This window comes from Podarcis liolepis (genome assembly GCF_965112155.1).
Source record: "Podarcis liolepis genome assembly, chromosome: 6".
NCBI lineage: Eukaryota > Metazoa > Chordata > Lepidosauria > Squamata > Lacertidae > Podarcis > Podarcis liolepis.
The window spans coordinates 81661553-81683287 of record NC_139559.1 but is presented as its reverse complement, the minus strand read 5'-3'; the positions used below and the strand labels follow the sequence as shown (position 1 = coordinate 81683287).

Here is a 21735-nt window from a genome sequence, read left to right as displayed (position 1 = left end):
CAATTATGGCAAACCGAGAGCGCTTTGCGAGCCCAAGCATCTGGTCAGTTGTTCTGCTGCCTTCAAGTGTTTTAAAGTCCCTAGGCAGCTATAAATAAAACTCCAAGTTTTGGAAGGGAATTGGAAGAAATATATATTATTTACACATATGGGCTAGTTAAGAGTTATGATGCACCATGATTTAGCCTAACCAAAGGCGCAATCATCACGGATCCACTGGGGATAAGGGGGTGTTTGTTCTTCATGGAAGGCAAAGACAGTGAACATTTCGGTAACTGGGGTTCCTCCAAAACAATTTTGAAATTGTTTTTAGCTTACCTCCCGATTCCTATTTTGCAGAAATGAAAAACTCTCCTGGATTATGCAGGTGGAATGCAAGTACAGCTCTTACAAAATTATCAGTCCAGCGTTAGTTGAAACAAATATTGTTATTATTATTTAAAAGAGGGAAGAGAGACAACATTTCAACATCTGCATTAAAGTATTTCCACCTGCTTCTATAGCAGAGGCCACAAAACAGGCACACACTACTTAACATATTACTGACAGAATGATGAGAAAGCTCCTGTCAGGCACGGGCCAGCCGGGTGTTGGAGACAAAATGCACAGCCCCAGCTGACTAGTTAGAGAAAGTCTGGAGAGGTACAATTATAGAGGCATATGACAAGCCTTCATGCTTGACTGACTTGAGAACCGATGACATGGCATTAAACAGCAATGCTTCCTACCCAGCGGTCACAAAACAGCAATAAGTCAACTGATGCACCGTTGTAAAATCATGATTTATTCCTTTGCTTTGAATACACAAGACTACAGCACGATGTTCTGGTAGACTACCACTGCAGGTTCACTTGGGGCCCAAACATCCAGGGCTTGCCTGCCTACAGCAGGCATAAAATCAATGTTCTAGCACTGGCTTCCTGAAAAAAGGTTTCCACGCTAGCTTAATTCACACAGCAACTGCAATACAAAAAGCTGCATTCAAGCTGTTATATCCGCATACCTTTTTAAAGTGCTGAGTGCATGCAGGATGCACGTTTGCACGCATATTTTCATTTACAGGAAGATGGAAATAAAAGAGAATTGCGAGTCAGAGAAACAGATACAAAGTAAACGTTTTACCTATGCAAAAGGGAATCGTGTATTTATGTAAAAATGCATATATGTAAATAAAGAACTGATCGTTATTTTGTTACACGTACTTCTTTCCCCATTAAAATAGGTTGATCACTATATGCTGCGCTCTCCAAAAACAGAACCCCCTTTTTCATTTCTATACATATCAGGATTAGTCCTTTAAAACCACAGGGTAGAATGAAATGGCAAAGGTGCTAAATCTTTTTTTAAAAAAAATAGTGATTTATAGATTCAGAGAATTCTCTATCCTCCACAAAACAAAAAGAGTAAGGAGAGCTTGAGAGAGAGCTTGAATTATGTCTTTTGTTATTGGTGCAACTGCCCTTAGATAGTGAACCGAAACAGAGCTGATAACTTGGAGGTGACATCACAACTCAGTCTGCATGAACTGTCATAAACACTTGGTATTAAGTTAACCTCAAAGATAAAAGGACAACTCCCCTAACAATAGAATGGATTTGATAACACTATTTTCAAAGGAAAAGGCGCTTATTCAGAAAGCAAAACTCTAATGCAGGAGTTACATTTTCACTGAGGATGCATAGTCAAAATTTGCTTTATTTTATGCAAGTGGTAACCATAAAAACAAAGGGTGGTATCCAACTAAAGTCTACTCGGGATAGATCCACTGAAATTAATCGATCTAAGTTAGTCATGTCCATTTATTACATGGATCTACACAGAGTATGACTCATGTTGGCTACAACCCATTAGAATCAGAGAATATGCAATACAAATGACTAATTGAGGTGGCTTAGCTGTTAATGCAAACATGAAACATAATGTTTAATACAGGATATAAAAAGTGGATCAGAAGATAATATGGTTACCACCTTCAAAAGAAACCAAAGGACAGCCAATTACACACTTCCTGGTTTCATTCCTCATGTCATAAAGGGGCTATGTGTGGACCAAAGGTTCATTCATATCCCATCTTCATAAGCCAATATTTCTTCCTCCAAAACTAGCCAAGATAATCCTCCTAAGACTTTAAACTTCACTAATTTTTTTAAAAAATTCTGACAGACACCTGGTATGTAAAGGTAAAGGGACCCCTGACCATTAGGTCCAGTCGTGGCTGACTCTGGGGTTGTGGCGCTCATCTTGCTTTATTAGCCGAGGGAGCCGGCGTACAGTTTCCAGGTCATGTGGCCAGCATGACTAAGCCGCTTCTGGTGAACCAGAGCAGCATACGGAAACGCCGTTTACCTTCCCGCAGGAGCGGTACCTATTTATCTACTTGCACTTTGAGGTGCTTTTGAACTGCTAGGTTGGCAGGAGCAGGGACCGAGCAACGGGAGCTCACCCCGTCGTGGGGATTCGAACCGCCAACCTTCTGATCTGCAAGTCCTAGGCTCTGTGGTTTAACCCACAGCGCCACCTATGTCCCTGGTAGAAGTGCAGAAATGCAAAATAGATAATTGGCATGCTACACACACTTTCAGTCTACAGTCTGTGTAGAAGAGTGCAAAATTAGGATATAAAATCCAGTTACTAATTTAAGTGATAATTCTTAATGGGTCCTAGATGGGATAAATTTGATATTACCCTACATTGATGAAGACAACAGTTCCATCCAGCTCAGTGTTTCCTACTCTTACTAAAAGGATCTTCAAGATATCAGGGGACTAATAATTTTTTTTATTTCTCTGAAGCAGAGATAAACCTGGAACGTCATGCATGCAGTCCATGTACTACAGGGGTCGGCAAGGTTTACCTCGCCTGGGCCAGTTCACTCCAGCGGAGATCCCTCCGTGGGCGTCTGAGCATGCACAGACGCGATTTCCGACACTGCGGATGCAAGTCCACGCACCATGCTGTACCGGTTTAGCACAGCGTGCAGGGATTCGCTGAGCAGGCAGCTCGGTTTGGGGGTGGCTCGTGGGCTGCTTGTGGCCCACAGGCCTTAGGTTGCCTACCCCTGGTGTACTATGATACAGGTAAAGGTAAAGGACTCCTGGGCGGTTAAGTCTAGTCAAATTCAACTATGGTGTGCAGGATCTCTGCTTTCAGGTCGAGGGAGCCAGCGTTTGTCCGCAGACAGCTTTCCGGGTCATGTGGCCAGCATGACTAAACTGCTACTCGCGCAATGGGACACAAAGTGACGGAAGCCAGAGAGCACAGAAACACCAATTACAACACACACCCCTTTGGAAAACAGGAACAGTGACCGGTGCTAAAAAATTCCATTGCAAAAAAGGCCACTACAATATTTCTACAATGGTCAATAATTTCGACCACAAGCAGAAGTGCAATTTGAATACAGAGGCCTACTACCTGAAATTCCTTAAATGTAGCTAACAAAGTTGTTGTCAGACTTTACTTCCCATTAGCTCCAGTCAGCACAGCCAATATTCAAGGATGATGGGGGTTATAGTCCAACAACATATGGAGGACACCACATAAGATACCTCAACCTCAAAGGAAGGAGCCACAAAACAAACCCTGGACCTTTGGGAATGCCCAACATGATGCATATTCAGGGGGTTGCATCCAATCAAGCTGCAGATTTTCACTCACACAATGAAACCTCCCCTCCTCTCATCTGCAGTCACACACACACACACACACACACACACACGTGGACTGTCAAAATCTGCTCCCAGGGATTGGGAGGCCTTCGGAAGCAGATTGGGCAGAGGCAGAGAGAGCAGAGAGAGGAAAAGTCCAATTGCAAAACCAGAACTGTGCTTGTACAGCATCAGATACCACCGAGAGGGCGGTTCTACTCTAATGGAAATTTGATTGCCATGATTGACATCCTATACCCTTTTAAAATGTGGCTCTTTTGGGGGGGTGTTATTGGATTGTTGTTTTTATTTTGATTATATATGTTGTGGTTTTATATCTTGATTTTATTCTGTGAACCACCCTGAGACCCCTGGGTACAGGGCGGTATATAAATTCTAAGAAGAAGAAGAAGAAGAAGAAGAAGAAGAAGAAGAAGAAGAAGAAGAAGGTGCACCGACTCTACACTCACTCTGCACTGGTCACACTGCCAACTGATGCAATCCTTTTCAGTACAGTGGGCAGCGTCTACATGACAGTTGCCCTGCCTTAAGTTGTTCCTGCTGAAAATGGAGCTATTGCTTGAATTGCACTTCAAGAAACTGAAGCCAAATCTGAACTGCAAGACTGACTGATATAGGCACCCTTCACCATGTAAAGTATATTCACAACTTCAAGAGGGGCACTTCTGGTTGTCCCTAGACACAGGTCTGAGTATTATTATTTTTTGTTTGACCCACCGCTTTCCCCTGGAAAACACACTCTTTCCCGCGGAATCAGAACCAACAGAAATCCACGGAAAGTCCATAGATTAACAACTGGCGTACAAGCTTAACAAGTGAATGACAACTATAGTCAACAAATGGATGTTGGACTTATTTTTATCTCTTGAAACGAAGAATGCTATTTACTCAGCACACTCTCGTCCCTGCATAACAAAACTTCAGAGTACCTCAAATTTCAAAGCTTTCAGCACATTTGAATGAGAGCTAAGCACCAATAAAGTTGTTGACTGTATTTTGATCACTCAGTGCAAGATTTTATTTGTTCGTGCTTTTAAAGCCCTGCTCTTGCTATCTATAAAGACTCAGATAGTAATCCTGCAGAGTTAAGCAGCTCAACTGAGTTTAACCTCATAAATTCCATTAAATTAAAGGAAATTAAAATTAGCTTGTGTACAGGCTTGCCTAGTGTACATCCAGATTAGCTAACAGTGGAAAACTATTTTTGTACTATTTCTGATTATACTGAACATACTGTAAGTGGTTTTGCATTCAGTGAATCATTTGAACACACCTATTCCCAGACTAGAAAGTATGTCATGCAATAGATTTGAAGGAATCCTAAGTAATATATTTCTATACTTAACAGACAACACTCTGCATACACAATGATGCCCATTGGCTTGAAAGCAATGTTGCTTGCAACTTAATTGAGATGGGTGTAGACCTGTATATTACACCCCATGGGAAAGGATAGAACAAAAAGGGGCTATCAAAAGATTTAGGCATGGCTGTAGAGTTAAAACATGGCTCTCTTTATCTCTGTGCCATCTGCAATGACATAAGAAAGCCATTTCAGCATAGGCAGAAGCATAAAACCTGTAATAAAAAAGGCTATTTGGAATAGTAAGTTATTATCAGCCTGAAGAGCTGCTCCAAAATCAGAGCTATTACAGTATACGCTCCCCAAACACTACTCTGCAACCAAGATGAATTTACCTATTACCAGGTTTAGGATACTAGCTATTATCATGCCCCCTTGATTTCTTTCAAGTAGCTCCAATGGAATAAGCCACAAGTGAATAATAAAGATCTTATAATAGCCCTTAAGAATTCTTTATAGGGTGGAAGGCACAGAAATGAACTCTAGCGAGTTAGAGAACTCTCATCTCTGGATAACAAAAAATAATTAACCTGACTTAATGTATCTGAGAAGGCTTTATATAAATCAGACTTTTGTGCTTCAAGAGTCAGATTAAAATCATATATTTTTAAAAGTATGTAGATATTGTCTCATAAGTACCTACTGAACATATTTAAATCTGCAAGGGTCTTTTTGAGATGCTCAATGTATTCTGCTTGAAAGAAGTGTGAAGTACTTACAGTGCTTAGTTTGCTGGAGGTAATAATGATGCGTCTCTCGTGCAACATGCTGGCATAAAGTTGCAGCATGTTGTTCACATCCACAGCAACAAAATATTCAGTAAGATTTCTCTGTTTAATAAAGAATAAGTACTGTTAACACATTAATAGTGGTAATTGAGTGGAGCATAAACTTATAACTACCCATTTCCCTGCTAAAGGGGGGTTTTTTTTATCTCGTTAAAGAAATATGTCTGCACAATAAGCATCTTTAACTGAAATTTGTCACCTTGTTATCCTTTGCAATATTAAAAACTGTGCTTCAAAATATTCAGATTTCATTTTTTGAGCAAGGCTGCTCTCCCTCACCAGTTTTTTTAGTTTAGCTTATTAAACATAACCACTTCTTAAACATTCATGCCTGCAAACACACACACACACAGAATGAGAGCGATCCTTGCATCCACTGTGGGCAAATGATTGTTTTAAATTACATAAATGGATATACACTAGTCACTAGTGACTAGTGTATGCAAATCCCCAGCACTATGGAATTGAAACAGCCTGTGAAGGGAGAAAGTGGCGGGTGTTGGGATGTGTAAATGAATTAAAGGAGAATAAAGCCATTGAGGAGAGAGCTGAACCAGTTTATTTTCAGGTTCTATCCAGCCTTATAATTCAGTGGATATGTGCTAAATATCTCATCTTACCCCATATAAATCTTACAAAACTTACACTTTCAGGTACTGTTGGTAATCCAGTTAGATCAGGAGTGATGAAATACGATTGCTGGTCAAGGAAAGGAAAACAAAACAAAACACAGAGTTATTGGTCCTGAAAGTGATAGCAGTATTATAAACTGCTGTTTATGTAGGCTAGTTAGCTTTTGTTCTCGTGGCAGAATGACATGATTAGTAAAGTAATCAGGAGCACCAGATAGTTTGATTCAATAGACCACAGGCATGAAATACCCTTTTCAGAAAAGTGTTTGTTTTCTACTGAAATCACAGTTTTGCTAATTCCAGGAGTTTTAAAAAAACACAACAGCGTATATGTAGAGCATCATCAGTGTTAAAGAGTATGTGACAAGGCTCTTTTCAAACCTTGGAGCTGAAGGAGGAGAAAAAATCAGGAGAACAGGAAGAAAAATAGAAGAAAGGAACTATACATACAGTTGCTTCTGTAGCCGCTACTGCCCTAGACAGCAGACACCAGATCCCCACCTGCACTATACATTTAAAGCAGTATCATACCACTTTAAACATGTCTTCCCCCAAAGAACTGTTGTTTGTTACTGGTGCCAAGTATTGATAGGAGAACCCTATTCTACTCATAAAGCTTCAATTCCCTGAGTAGTTCATAAGGAGATGGAAGGGTGTGGCCTCATTTTCATAAAGCAGTATAACAAATCCTGCATTCCTAGCCACGGTTTTCTTCTTGTATCTCCCTTGTTCATAGATTGGCAGCTGGTGGGGGGGGGGCAGCCTGTACTCCTCACAGGGCTGAATATAGCCTTGGGCTTCCAGTTCCTGATTGTTACAGAACTGGGTTCATTCTGTTAAATATTTACAAGCAGGTTGCAAAACAACCCAAGTTCCTCCCCCCAATAGTTTATGAGAAATGTAACTTAACAAGGTTCTGCATGCATATTTTAATGTGATCCACAGGAGGTGTCAAAAGCTTCACTAGGTCCACAAGCATGGACAATAAACACAGTGTATGAGGGTATGAGGACTCCAGCTGAAAAACTGTTTTTCTAAAAAAAAAAAAAAATGTTTAAATTAAAGGTTTTCTTGGGTTACAGATATACATCGTCTCTATTTCTGACACCAGTCACGATCACCATGAAGGTCAAGGAGAAGTGGACCACCATTGTATGTTGGGAAAGCAATTCCTATTCTAAGGAAAAACATTGTGGGATTACCAATATGGGCAGAAATCAACTAGTCTGTTCTTAGCAAGACAATGGGAGAGATTAGCAGGTGAGGATTGACTAAAGTGAGGGCTGGTCCAACTTGAGGATCCGGAAACCACAGGAAGCTTAGGTGTGTAAGGTCTGCCTCTTCCTTACTCTCATTCACCAACTGCCAATTATTGTGAACAGCTGGCCTGCTCTGCTTCTCATGATGGGGGATGTGGAAGTTGCAGTTTTAATTGTAGCACTGATGGAGGTACATCCTTAGCACAATCCCACACGTCTACTCTGAAGTCTCATTGAGATCAATGGGGCTTACTCCCCGGTGAGTAGGTAAAGGATTGCAGCCTCCGTCTACAAATTAAACTCAGGATCTATGAGAGAATGAGCATCACAGAAGCTCTTAGCTAACCTCATAATTGTGAATGGGGAAAATGTTACTAGACTAAGACCATATTAATGGGATCTAGAATTTTGTACTAAGGAAAGGACCCGGGTAAGTTCATTTATAGCTACTTGTTAAAGTAAGGTGTTTATGCCACTAGGTCTTTATTATCCCTGTCCAATTATAGCCTTATTGGCCAATTCTGACAACTAACACGTTTTTCACATTCAGAATTAGCTGATAGCTAAATAAAACACAAGCAGTGGTAGAAAAAGAAAGAATTAGCAAAAAAATAAATAACATTAGGAATGTGTTTTATAATCCAGTACATGTACAGAACGACAGAATTCATATAATATAGAAAAGGGATAAATTCAGATATTATGAAACCAAGAAAGCATCCCAAATTCTCAAAAATATTTTCTGTTTATACTATTCTTATATTTAAAATGCTTATTTGAAGTTGGAGGGGGGAATCCCAAGGGTAACAAACCCTTAAATGTATTTAAATTTCAACCTGACATTCTTCTTCAGGGATATTTACAAAGCTGAACATTAAAAAAAAATGTCAGATGATCTTCAGATAGTCATCACTAGCAAAAATAACTATACTTTTATATTATCTTACATTAGTTAGCTTAAACCCTTTTAGGTTTTTTGTGGGGGGGAGGTGAAATATAGGATTCTTCCCTATCACCACCACCTTTCTCACTTTTGGGTGGGGTGCAGCCCTTCTTTTTCATTTTGGTGGCTAATTATTCAACTTTTTTCTTCCAAGGAGCTAGATTCAGTCATTAAAAAGCAAAATATTCAACCTCTGCTGAGATATTATGATAAAAACGGTATGTACCACTGAAATATCAGTAGAGATATGATGTTAAGGCATTGCTCACATGCTGCCAACAGTGCCAAGTGTAAATATATTCAGTGAAAATAATACATTTTTTATTCCTGTTCTACAAAGAGGCCTTCTCAGGAATTCGTAAACAGTTGAAAGGCATAAAAAATATTTTTTAAAAACAAAAAGTCAGTAAGAATAAACTATTGTCACTCTATTAAATGTAAAGAGGATATTTAGCATACAATTTGCACATATACTTCCAATTCTGGTTTAGTCTAAACAGAAAATACATTCAAGATTTTTTTTCTCTTTTATACCAGAGCTGCAACATAATAATTTCTCAGGGGACATTTATGAATCACTTGCAATCAACAGAGACATCATTTGGCAGGCAATTATTTCTTTCAAGAGGGGCTATGAGTAGCCAGAGCAGTTTAAACTCACCGCCATTAAACAAGGTTGATTTTTCAAAACTTGCTCACTTGCAAAAAAGATCTCGTTGTTCTTTTTCCAATATCAGAGAGAAAATTGAACAAATTCAAGTTTTGAAACCAACGAACTGAGTTTAACTTGCAAAGCTGCACTTTTCTTAAATAACTTGATTCCATTCTCTTTAACATCATGTAATGTTTCAAAGGCAAAAACAAACAGTTCAATCAATCTACCTTGTTGTTTTCAAACTTTACAATATAGGGCTTTTGGTTTGTAAGGTGTAGGGTGTGAGGTCATTTTCTCTTTTTCTTTGCAGAAGAAACAGAAATGGGAATACCAAAGATGAATGAGGAATTATCACAGCAACAGATGGAATGGCAAAGGACTGAGCTATGTATCGAAGTAATTGGGCATATATTCAGTCAAATATCTGAAATCCTTTCATTACATGCAGAACTGCACATATAAATTAAAGCTGTGCCTAGCAATCAGGATCAGTTTTGGTTTTTTAAACAACCAGTGATGATATTCTAGGAACAGAAAGATGCATTAGCAACTAACAAAGTATGATATCCGTTGCACTGTTAAGTTTAAACTTTTGTGTTCATAAATGTCCATATCTTTGCATGTATACTCTTATTAGCTGTGTGTAACATGGGTTTCGAGTTTGTTCCGCAACAATGGTACTCTACATCATGAGTACTGTGTTTCTCAGTTCCTGCTAGGTGCAAATTTTCTTAATGAATATCCAACTTTGCTTTCATGCTGGTTCTGGTTCATCCGGCCAAATGGCTGGTTACAGAAAGTTCCATTTTCAGAGTATTTTATGTAAAACTGGTGTTGATGTGTGAGCCTCAGAGAACACAGCTTGGCATCCAGATCCCCAGAGGAGTATATGGCAGAGACAATTAGAAGGGGAAAATGTTTTTACTACAGCACCAAGCTAATTTATTGGACTGACTGAGTGCTGTCAAACATGGCATTCCAGACTGCCAGCTTTTCAAGCACTTTTCAAAACCTAATTATGTAACGTCTATTAGAATTGTGCAGATGATCATTTTTGTCTGAATAATTTGTGCATCAACAAAGCGAGTGTCCATGCCCTACCTGCATCCCCGAGCAAATTAAAGATTGGTGGCTTGCAACATAGTGCTTGCTAATATTGTGCACCATGTGATGATGTGTGTAGAACAAAAGAAGGGGAGGGCAGTAAAGCCTACTGATATTGGTATTATTTTTATTCTGGATTGTATCCAATGTTAGTCCTACTCAGAGTAGGCCCACTAAGGTCAACAGACCTTACTCACATAGGTTTATTAATTCATATGAGTCAAATCTATTTTTATTTCTAACCCACCATTCAACCTTAAGGCTCCCGGGGCGATCCACAAAGAATTCGTTAAAATGCAACACAGCAACATCACATAACAACCATGAAACCAACATCATAACAGTTCACAAGCAGAAGAAGCAAATTAATTAAGTCAGTCATCTCCAAAAGTCCTGAAGAAAGAGTGACATATTGACAATGGAAAACAAGTAATGGGGGTGACAACAGTTTCTGCAACAGGAGGAAGTTCTACATCCAGGGTGCCATAACAAGTGTGTGAAGGTTTCTAAGGGAGATACGCCAGTGAAAAAACAGCAAGAAGTATTTTAAAACAGGTCTAGCTAGCCCCTTGTCATCACACAGTGGATGTCAAAACACAACCCAAACGAACAGGCAGGGGCTTTTTTATTAATATACTGCCTTCTCATAAAATATCATACAAAACAAAAATCAAAATAGGAACAAGGAAATCTGGTAAATCAGGCAAGGAACCATGGAGATACTGAATCTGTGTCATCTATCCAGCTTGGTGACAAGGACTAGACTTCTGGGAGGCCGTGTTCAAGTGAAGGCTGTGGCTATTACTCATTCTACCCCTGCCTTTCCCAATCTAGTGCCCTCCAGACATTTTGAACAACTACCAGCAGTTAGCATTTGCAACCCCTAAGTCATATAAAGTCTCCATTGGGCAAGACTGTATGTTTGTCCATAGATCCTAGAAAAATAGAGCTCCTTTCTGCCGTACAGCAACTGAAGAGTGCTGTTCTCCTGGCAATATCCATAGCACAACCTTTTGGAACTACCTGCATCTGGACCGCCAAGTCAAAGATTCGAAATGGAACTTAAGAAACTTGTGACAATTAGTCTAGTGTCTAGAATATCAGGGGATCCACACGTGGGTCCAGCACAGGTAGGTTGTGACAATAGCCCCAAGCACGTAAGCACAAAAGGGTACAATATTAGCTCATGTGTGGCATTAAGAAAAGGGGAAAGGGGAAAACATGCCCAGATACTGAGTTGGGGGGATGTCAAAAGGCACCTTAACAATTCCTTAGTAAATTCCTGTGCCTCCTTGGGGAGATCTGCCTCCCACTTTGAGAGATGTGAGAATATAATTTGGATACTTTATCATGGCATCAAGCTCCCCAGCTTATACAGAGTAAATAAAAAGGGGTTTTTGTTGCTGATTATTATTAATTGGTATCAGGCTCTGTAATGAAGACAATACCTACCAAATTTAAGCTGATCGGAGTATTTGCCTTTGGCACAGAATGCGTATACCAGGTTTCTAACAAGTCATTCAAGTCATCTTCCTATAAAAAATAAGATTTTAAAATGTTTATTCAGTAGCTATATAAACCATGGAGAGCCAGTGTGGTGTAGTGGTTAAGAGCGGTAGTCACATAATCTGGGTAACCGGGTTCGCGTCTCCGCTCCTCCACATGCAGCTGCTGGGTGACCTTGGGCTAGTCACACTTCTGTGAAGTCTCTCAGCCCCACTCACCTCACAGAGTGTTTGTTGTGGGGGAGGAAGGGAAAGGAGAATGTTAGCCGCTTTGAGACTCCTGAAGGGGAGTGAAAGGCGGGATATCAAATCCAAACTCTTCTTCATGGTCACCGTAATCCAGTACTTCAGATATGTACACAGTAACAAATGAATTCTAAAACTCCTAGTAATTTAAACCAATATCTGATTTCTCACCTCTGCAAATCCTAATTGAAGCCCTGCTCACTCTCTGGTTTTACTGCTTTTCTAACTCTCTCCCCTCTGAGTCTACTCTCCACCTCAATCTTCTGAATCATTTCTTCTTCCACACCTGAACCTTCCTACTTCTCTTGTCCTGCTTTCCAAAGACCATGCTTCTTCTACCTCCTCCTTTCCCAGGCCTTTATTTCTGCCCCACTTCTTCCTAGGAATCACATTGAAAGTATCTATAAAACAAATCACATATTGTTCTACTTTTATCCCATTATCTGGGCAGCAGGTTAAAACGACCCCACTTATCCTATCATTTCTTTCTGTAATATCTATTCTATAACATTCCAATAAAGCAAACCTTATAAAAAGTCATTCCAAAATCTAATGAAAATTGGTATATAACTGTAAAAAACAGATAAGCAAACAAATTGCAGTGTCAATATTATAAGAGACAGAGTCCTAGTTGGAACTAGGACAACAAAGCTTGCTAGCATCTTGAATGTTTGCGTTTATATTCTGTGAACGCATGCCAGAAATCCATCATCTCTCCAACTTGGATTAGCTTGAAAAGAGGATTAGACAAATTCATGCAGGAGAGGGCTATCAATGGCTACTAGCCATGATGGCTATGATCTGCTTCCAGCAGCGCTTCTGAATACCAATTGCTAGAAACCACAGGAGGGAAGAGGGCTCATGTGCTTGAATCCTGCTTGCTGGTTTCCACAGGCAACTGGTCGGCCACTGTGAGAACAGGATGCTGAACTAGATGGGCCACTGGCCTGATCCAGCAGTTTTTAACAACTGAGTGCATGAAGAGAGAATGATATCATGCTCACTGCCCCAACCTCCTGACCTTCAGGTGACCAGCCATTGGTATGAACTGAACTTTTGTGCAGAGAGAAAGCTGCACAGATACAGCTTGTATGTACATGGGCTGTATTCGGTGAATGTGTGAAAAGAGTTCATGTGACTAACAGTCAACACACTGGTGCATTTTCAACACAGCGGTAAACCCACTCCTATATTTGCTTGTACAAAATAGTAACCATCACCTTTATAACTGGTTGGCCCACTTTCCATTCCGCTACAGTGGTGCCCCGCAAGACGAATGCCTCGCAAGACGAAAAACTCGCTAGACGAAAGGGTTTTTCGGTTTTTGCGTTGCTTCGCTAGACGAATTTCCCTATGGGTTTGCTTCGCAAGACAAAAACGTCTTGCGCTTTTTTTTTATAGCCGCTTGAAGAGGCGCAGTTGCGACGGACCGTGATTCGCAAGACAAAAAACATCGCCAGACGAAAAGACTCACGGAATGAATTATTTTCGTCTTGCGAGGCACTGTACCATGCTACTTAGATGACTGATATAGCCATCTTTTTGGTCCAGTTCCATCCGCTTTGGCAAGTAGGTTATTTCTTTTTTAAATGCTACCCAGTCAAGACGAGTGGAGTACAGATGATATTATTATTATATTATTATTACTATTATTAAATTTATATCCCGCTTGATTGTAAAAAAACCCCAAAGCGGTTGTCATGTCAAGAGAAAGGGATGAAGCTTGCAGTCACACACAAGTAGACAGAACATATTAGAACTAATGGGGGGAGGCACAAATAGCAAGAATAGACTGCATGAGCTTCATCCTGAGTACACATACTATAACATTTTGTTGCATGCATGGGCGTAGTATCCCATGGTCACCGCCCAGGGTGGGGAGTGACCTGCCAGGCCAGCATCGGGAAAAGTAACATTGCTTCTTTGACACTTCCTCCCCTGGTTAAGGCTTGACCTACGAGAGGAGCTGTGGACAGGCACAGGGCGCGCAGCCCAGCTAAGGAGAGAGGCAACAACACTGCCGACTTTTCTTCTAACAAGCATATATTTAATTAATAAAGACAACCAACATAAAATTACCTGTCCTTTAGACAAATAATCTGCCAGCGTATTTAAAAGTTTGTAGTATACCTCGAACCATGGCAAGTAGCTGAAAAGAGAGACATAAAAGCTTTTATTTAAAAAAGGAGAAACACAATATGAAAACGATTTCATCGTGATGCACTTTTTGAAAGCGTTCAAGCAAGATTGAACAATAAAGTTTTAGATCTAAGTAGTTCATAAGAAAAAAGTGTATTGACTTGATCCTGCAAAACAAAACAAAATGTATCTAACTTTTTTCTCATTTGTAAGAAAATGCTTAAAAGACAGTACATGGTGATGACTGTGGGGTTTTTTAAACAAGAAACTATTCTTGGTTTGTTTAGCTTTTCCTTAAATCCTCAAGAGGGCATTTGATACTTACCATTCATTAAAACCATGTCACAGGAAGTCCACAAAGCTTGGATGCAAAGGGACAAACTTGATACATTATGAAAAACAAGCACACAGAGATATGTTTTATACACGTACACACTAAAGTATGAAGAATGAAAGAATCCAGCTAAATGCATATTGAAATACTAGATACTAGAATTATTTTCCTTTCAACGCTGGGAAGAGTAACAACAGCTACCCCTATTTTCAGAAACTGAAAAATAATGTTTAAAAAACAAAACAACAGCTACCATTAACCTACAACTGTTAAAATGACAAAAATGCTAGATGCAGATAATGTAGATCCATTATTTAAAACCAAAAGATCAAATTGAACCATACATTAGCATTCAGAGAGGAATATACCTATCACAATTATAACGGAGACTTTGGCAACCTCCTCTAGACATTTTCACCAGCTTAACCATATATGTGACTGGTATAAAGACTCTCCTCCCTGCAAGAGAGGGGAGTGGTTGTGGTCGGGAGCCCGAGCACCGCCCAGCAGGGGGCATGGCCCCCTGCCTCCAGCTCACCTGGCTGGCGCTCACGCCCCCCCCGGTGGCCACCCAACCAGGTGCCGCGGAGGGGGCGTGTTCAGCAGCCTTTTGCTGCAGCGCCAGCCTCTCCCTGGCCTCATTCCTCATCGTCGCCCCGTTGCAAGTCACCCACCCTCCACTCCCTTTTAGTTAGGGCTTAGGTCATTGGCCTTGCTATGGACCTTAGGTTGGTCGCCCTGGTTGCCCGGGGGGCCTGGTAGGAGTTTTTCCATTTGGCATTAGGCTTTTTGGTTTTTTCGCCTACCTCGTAGCAATCGTCACAACTTTTGTGGTATTGGTGGGTAGGTTAGGCATTGGAATAATGTGTTGTGGTGTGTCGAAGTGCTAGGTGTGGCCATCGCCTATCCCTTCAATTTTTAGGGGTATTCCGTTAAAGGAATCTGGGGGTCGTGTATTCCGTCCGATGCCTGCTTGGCGGGAGGCCATGGCACGACCCTCGGTGACAGCAGGGGTGAGCCTATAGTTGGATTAGCATCAACAGGCTCCACCTACTGGTGAATAACCCACTTGTTTCAATCCAATGCCTAAGCCAATACCTTTTCATTGCTGTAATCAATAAAGTTGTGGCCTTTTCTAGCCCATCAACCTTATATCACGTGTCCTTGTGTCTTCATTTCACTTCGCGGGGGTCGGGTCCTCGAACCACAACCATCTCCACCATGTGCAGAATGATGTCACTCTTTGTCACATAAGAAGGGTCTGCTGGATCCGAAGGCCAATATAGTCCAGCACCCTGCGCTCACAGTGGCCAACCAGATGGCTGTGGGAAACCCACAAGTAGAACCCAAGCACAAGGGTTCCAGTTGGTTTCCAGAAACTGGTATTCAGAAGCAGAGCAGTGGAGGCAGAGCATAGCTATCATAACAATGTGCTGTCATAGCTATGGGTACCCAGATACACACAAGCATTCCTCATTTCTCATTAAGGAGCACTATTACAAAGGGGCAAGTGTACATCCCTGATCCCAGATTACTTTCTACCAATCTAAATAATATGGTTGGCATCCGTCTATCTCGAGAAACAATGGAGTGTGCCTCTGGGGTTGAAGTCAAACCACTGGAGAATCACAGCACCTGCTGTGGCTGCTGAGACCCAATAACCCATTAGTGATGCCTCCCACATTGTTTTTGCTGCTTTAACTGCATCGAAGGGACCTCTGGGGCGCAAGCCTGGGCAGTGTGTACAGAGGTCCTGGGCTGCCCAGATGACAAGACCCTCCTCTTGGCTTCCCTGATGTGGTCCAAAGGAAAGCAGTGCAATACATTTGGCTGCAGGAGCTGCCAGGAGGAGACATAAGAGACGCCATGTGTTTATGTGGGTGGCGCTGTGGGTTAAACCACAGAGCCTAGGACTTGCCGATCAGAAGGTCGGCGGTTCGAATCCCTGTGACGGGGTGAGCTTCCGTTGCTCGGTCCCTGCTCCTGCCAACCTAGCAGTTCGAAAGCACGTCAAAGTGCAAGTAGATAAATAGGAACTGCTCCGGCGGGAAGGTAAACGGTGTTTCTGTGCGCTGCTCTGGTTCGCCAGAAGCGACTTAGTCATGCTGGCCACATGCCAGAAGCGACTTAGTCATGCTGTCTGTGGACAAACGCCGGCTCCCTCGGCCCATAGAGCGAGATGAGCGCCACAACCCCAGAGTTGGTCACGACTGGACCTAATGGTCAGGGGTCCCTTTACCTTAAGCATGAAGGCTGCCCAGCCCGGAACAGCTTGGCCCTGTCTTTCTTACCCTATACATATCGACTTCAATACAAACTATTGTGAATGAAATTCTGCTCACGGAAGAGGACTTTCTTGTCTCCCCCTTCCTCCTGAAGCTCCCATAGATCCTCCTTAACCTTTTCTTCTTCCTAAATTAAGCTTAACAACAATTGTGGAAGAGGGTGATGTTTATCCTCTGAACCTAAACTTAGGGACTTTCTTACTCACTTCAACGTATGTCACAGTTAAGGCAGGAATAATGATTATGCTACACAATAATACAGCTGAGGAGAGGAAGCCAATTAGGATTTGGTCACCTCTGTACAATGCATAACACAGAGAAACCATGAAAAAGCTGGATCACAAAACTGGCTTAATCAGTATCTCCTAATTTCAATAATTCAGAGAGTGCTTCAACAAATTTCCTGCCTGCCATGTAAAGCACAAAATCTTTAAAATGACATCTGCAGAATCAATCGCGGATGTGGAAGTGTTATGCTTTTAAAATGCATTCAGTCCTACCTAAAGAGTGGCCCTTACCTGTCACATAAACAACGGCAGCATATATTTCATTGCTAATTAAAAACGTATTTAGCATATTCTTTTAATCCAAGGAGCCACAAGGCAGGCGCTCAGGCTTTCATTCAAAGTCATTCTTCAGCTTTGTTGCACTAAGTAGACTTCCACCTCGCTTGCGCTTCCACTACAGTTCTGATAAAGCTTTTATATTCGCAAGTCAAAGGTTAAATAAAGGAAAGGAAATGTTTTCTGTCAAACAGTCAGGTAACCACTAACAGTCCTGAACTATCAGCAGGAATCTAACTTCTAGTAATCAAATAAAACTAAGGAAACCGCCTTTCCGTAGCTAAATGTCTAATGTCTAGGGGCTACTTTCTGTCTGGAAAATTGACACAAAATGTGTAAAATTGAAACATTCTGCTTCTGAGGGATTTGCCTAAAGGAAGAAGGGGGGGCGAGCTTCAAGCACAGTCTGAGATGAAGAACTACAAAGGCTTCCCAAATAAACCTGTCTACCTTATTAGAACATTTCGTTTAGAAATCTAGGTGACAATTTTACAGTCATAAAATTTCATTAATCAAATCCAAGGCTGAAAATTTTAATGATGCCGTCTGCATTTCACAGGATGCATAAGGTCAGCTAGAGACACAGACAGTAGTTTAACAAAATGAACCCAGTCAAATTATTTTCATGCATTTAGGAAGATATATACCTGGTTTCTTACGAGAGGGAGTATTAACAAAACAAAACTAAAAATCCCCCAAAGCATACTGTTCTTCAACAATGACACATCAAAGTTAACCCAGTAATTTACACTGGAACTCTCAAGTCTGCACCATCATTAACGTGAAAAATTAAATTTAGACAGCAAATTTAGCATAGCAAAACGTGTGTTAAACAGGACTTGAGACATCTTTTTCAGTCTAAATAGTGAAAGGCAGATTAAAGGTTCTGTAGAAGCCTCGGCAACAGCAGGAATCCAGACTGTGAGCTCCACAGAAGAGGCAGACGAATGGAAAATACTATGCTGCAAAGCAACACACAGAAAGCCTGCAGAAAGTTCTAGCCACCTCTTGTGCTCTTTAAGCTGTTTATATTGCCATTTCGTATCCGTTTGCAGTTTTGCTGCAATGGGGGAGAGCAAAATGATTCATCTTTCTTCTTCTTTTCCAACTATAAAGGTATCGAGCACAGATACTGATAAAGACCAAAGCGACACACGGCAGCCATTGTTAAGTGACAGAGTCCCAGGCGAGTTATAGTGGTCTATGAAAATAGTAGCCAATAAAGTGAACCTGGTGCGGTAAATTTGCAACATATTGTGATTTTTCTTTACCCTTCCAAAAAAAATAATAATTCACTTTTCTTCCTCAAAACAGTGTAGATCACCCGACCCCACTCCACTCACCATTCCCCCTCCCCCCTCTTTTCTTCCTAATTGTTTAAACCAGTTCATGAACCAAGAACTTATACATTGACCACTAACAAAGAAATGTATGTTGTAGATATATTTCCACATTTATTATGCTATTTTTGTGATATTCAAATGACATGAGAAAACTTGGTATACTTCTTTGTACATTATTCTTGTTTATAAAACCCAATAAAATAAAATAAAAAATGGTGTAGATTCTTAAATGGATCTTAGAGATTTATACCCTCCCCTTCAACAAATCCCCAGGGCAGAATTTAATTATTATATTAATAAAAGCAATCAAGGGCATATGCCATGGGCAGGCAAACTAAGGCCTGGGGGCCGGATCTGGCCCAATCGCCTTCTAAATCCGGCCCACGGACGGTCCAGGAATCAGAGTGTTTTTACATGAGTAGAATGTGTCCTTTTATTTAAAATGCACCTCTGGGTTATTTGTGGGGCACAAGAATTCGTTCTATTTTGTCCCCAAAATACAGTCCAGTCCCCCACAAGGTCTGAGGGACAGTGGACCGGCCCCCTGCTGAAAAAGTTTGCTGGCCCCTGGATACAGTACTGGCTGGTGAGGCAGCATGACATTGCCCACCTGACTTCCCACTGTCCTGCATCGTTGCCAGTTACCAAGAGGTGAAGGCAGCAGGTAGGTGGGTGCGGGCAGAGTCAATTCAACGCTAAGCACCAGGCTAAGATCCCCACTGCCTTCCCCCTCTCAAAACGCATGTTAGAAAAAGGCACTGCACCCCATCTTGCACTCGTTCTTGCACAATGATTCATGAAACTGAGCCATTGCCAGAATTTCTTTCGCTAGTGCATCTCTAGCTCCAACCCTCAGATGGAAGGGTGCACTAAATCTATATCACATTGGTGCAGGGCACTTGATAGCACTCCTGATGTTGCTTTAAGGCACCCAAGCCATAGCTATGGACAGGAATGCACTTTTCCATCTTTGTTTGATCTGTGAGCTATGCAGAGGCTGATTGAACAGTGTTCAATTTTACTGCTGTTATGGATCTGTGCTCCATTCCTTTCGGTGCCTTTTATGGCAGAAAATAGACATTCTAGATTTAAATATAAATAAATATATACACTATCTTACATGACTATCCAAAGGGATTCGGTTATGTTTCAGTTCACTATTATCTGCTTTTGTCTTTCCCTTTGTGCAATCTGCATCTCTTCAGAGCCCATCAGTAACACAGTTAAGGTTGTAATATCTGATATTTTTAAAAACCAGAGAAGAGACCTGTTCACTTTAAATATATTCCTTACACTCAAATTATTTTCCCCCACTGCCCTCAAGAGTACAAGATGGATGTGTTTCCAAACGATACATACAGAGTATTAAAAAAAAAAAAAAAGCTGGCCTGGTAAGCATTTAGCATTGCATTGTAAATTTGAAATTGTCACAATGGAAGGAATAATGGCAGTATTCTTATTAAAGCTTGCTGAAAAATTATAGCTTGCCACTTTTTATTTGAGCAGTTACTTCTACAAAATAACAGACCAAAACTAAAGCATTCAATTAAAGTTGGAAATTTGGTGCCTTAAGAATATAAGAAGGATCTAGCTAGATCAGCGTAACTCGGTCCAGAAAGATGCTCTTAGGAAGCTGGCAAGGACGCATGGAGACAACTGCTTTGTGTTGCTGTTTGTCCACGGAATCTTGCATTCAGAAATACACTGCCTCTTAACATGGAGATTAATCAACATTGATAACCTAACCTAAGAAGGTTAGACTACATCCACTATATGGCAAATTTCTGCACTGTGGTTGCATAAAGGTAAAGGGACCCTTGACCATTCGGTCCAGTCATGAACGACTCTGAGGTTTAATAACCCCAGTAAACTAATTTCCATGAAATAATGATCACTCTATAAGCTCTGCTGCTTCCTAGTACATCAGCCTTACACTTCTGGCTAGCTGCCCTGACTTGGTTTCTCCAGGGTATCACTGGTCCTCTACTTCATAGTTCATCTTTGTACGTCTGTCCCCTTCTTCCCACATGTATCGCAGTGCCACTGGTTGGCCTGCCATCTTCCTTTGTCACTTCTTGCTTTAGTACGACCACTGATAGCTCAAGTCTCCAAGCAGTTTCTCCATTTCCTTTGCTACTCATATGCATGGCAGGTTGCTTGAACATTTGTTTTCAGCTGCGTTTACAGGCACCCAGGCTCTCCTTTAAAGAGGCAAAATGTTTCTTTCATTTGGCTTTTAATTAAGCAGTTTATTGTGGTCGTGCTGTTTATGTTTTAATATCTATTTTGGAGCAAACTGATGACAAGGTAACATTCACTGTGAAAATCCACAGTTGTAATAACATTTTTAATCACCTTGGCCTGTGGTGTTTTGTTGTTTATAGCACTTCTGTTTACCATTAAGTGTTCTCCTAATTCTGCTATGGTTGAACCGTACTAGCAAATGAGTCACTTCCTGCAGTTCCATGCTCATAAAAAAACCCAAAAAAATACATTAGTGCTTCAGTATGCAATTCTTGTTGAATGGCAAAAATTGGCCCACAAAAGGCATTCCCTCTTCTTCATACAGTAAGCATTCTGCTATTTTACTTATTTATTGTGAACATTCTAGACATCTTCTCTCAATGGTCTGGTACAGATAAAACACTGACCCAATTCAAACCATCAACTCACTGGTCCCGTTCACATGTAACACTAGCCAGACCATGGCTTAGAACAAAAGGGCAAACGTGGGCTTCTGGAGAGATCGCAGCCCCTTTGCTCGTGCAAGTCATTCCGCTGTTGCACTGAGCTAAGCCATGGTTTAGCTAAGTGTGTCATCCAAACCCAGGTTCATGGTTTAGCTCTCTTCAGGCACAAGCAGCAACCAAGGTTTGTCCTTTGGTTACCAAGCCTTCTTTGACTCAAG

At 41.0% G+C, this 21735-nt stretch overlaps 1 protein-coding gene across 3 annotated transcripts in view; it reads right to left on the bottom strand.

Moving 5' to 3' along the window:
* DENND1B (DENN domain containing 1B) overlaps positions 1 to 21735 on the bottom strand; it is a 173399-nt gene that overhangs the window by 78905 nt on the left and 72759 nt on the right. For 2 of the 3 annotated variants that reach the window (XM_083506773.1, XM_083506772.1), the window contains 4 exons: positions 14243 to 14312; positions 11865 to 11945; positions 6465 to 6518; positions 5751 to 5861 (listed from right to left, as the gene is read on the bottom strand). In XM_083506773.1, the coding sequence (XP_083362899.1) occupies positions 5751 to 5861; positions 6465 to 6518; positions 11865 to 11945; positions 14243 to 14312 (316 nt within the window). Of the gene's footprint in view, positions 1 to 5750; positions 5862 to 6464; positions 6519 to 9314; positions 9375 to 11864; positions 11946 to 14242; positions 14313 to 21735 lie in introns of all 3 variants that reach the window. The other variant, XM_083506774.1, reaches the window with a different exon arrangement.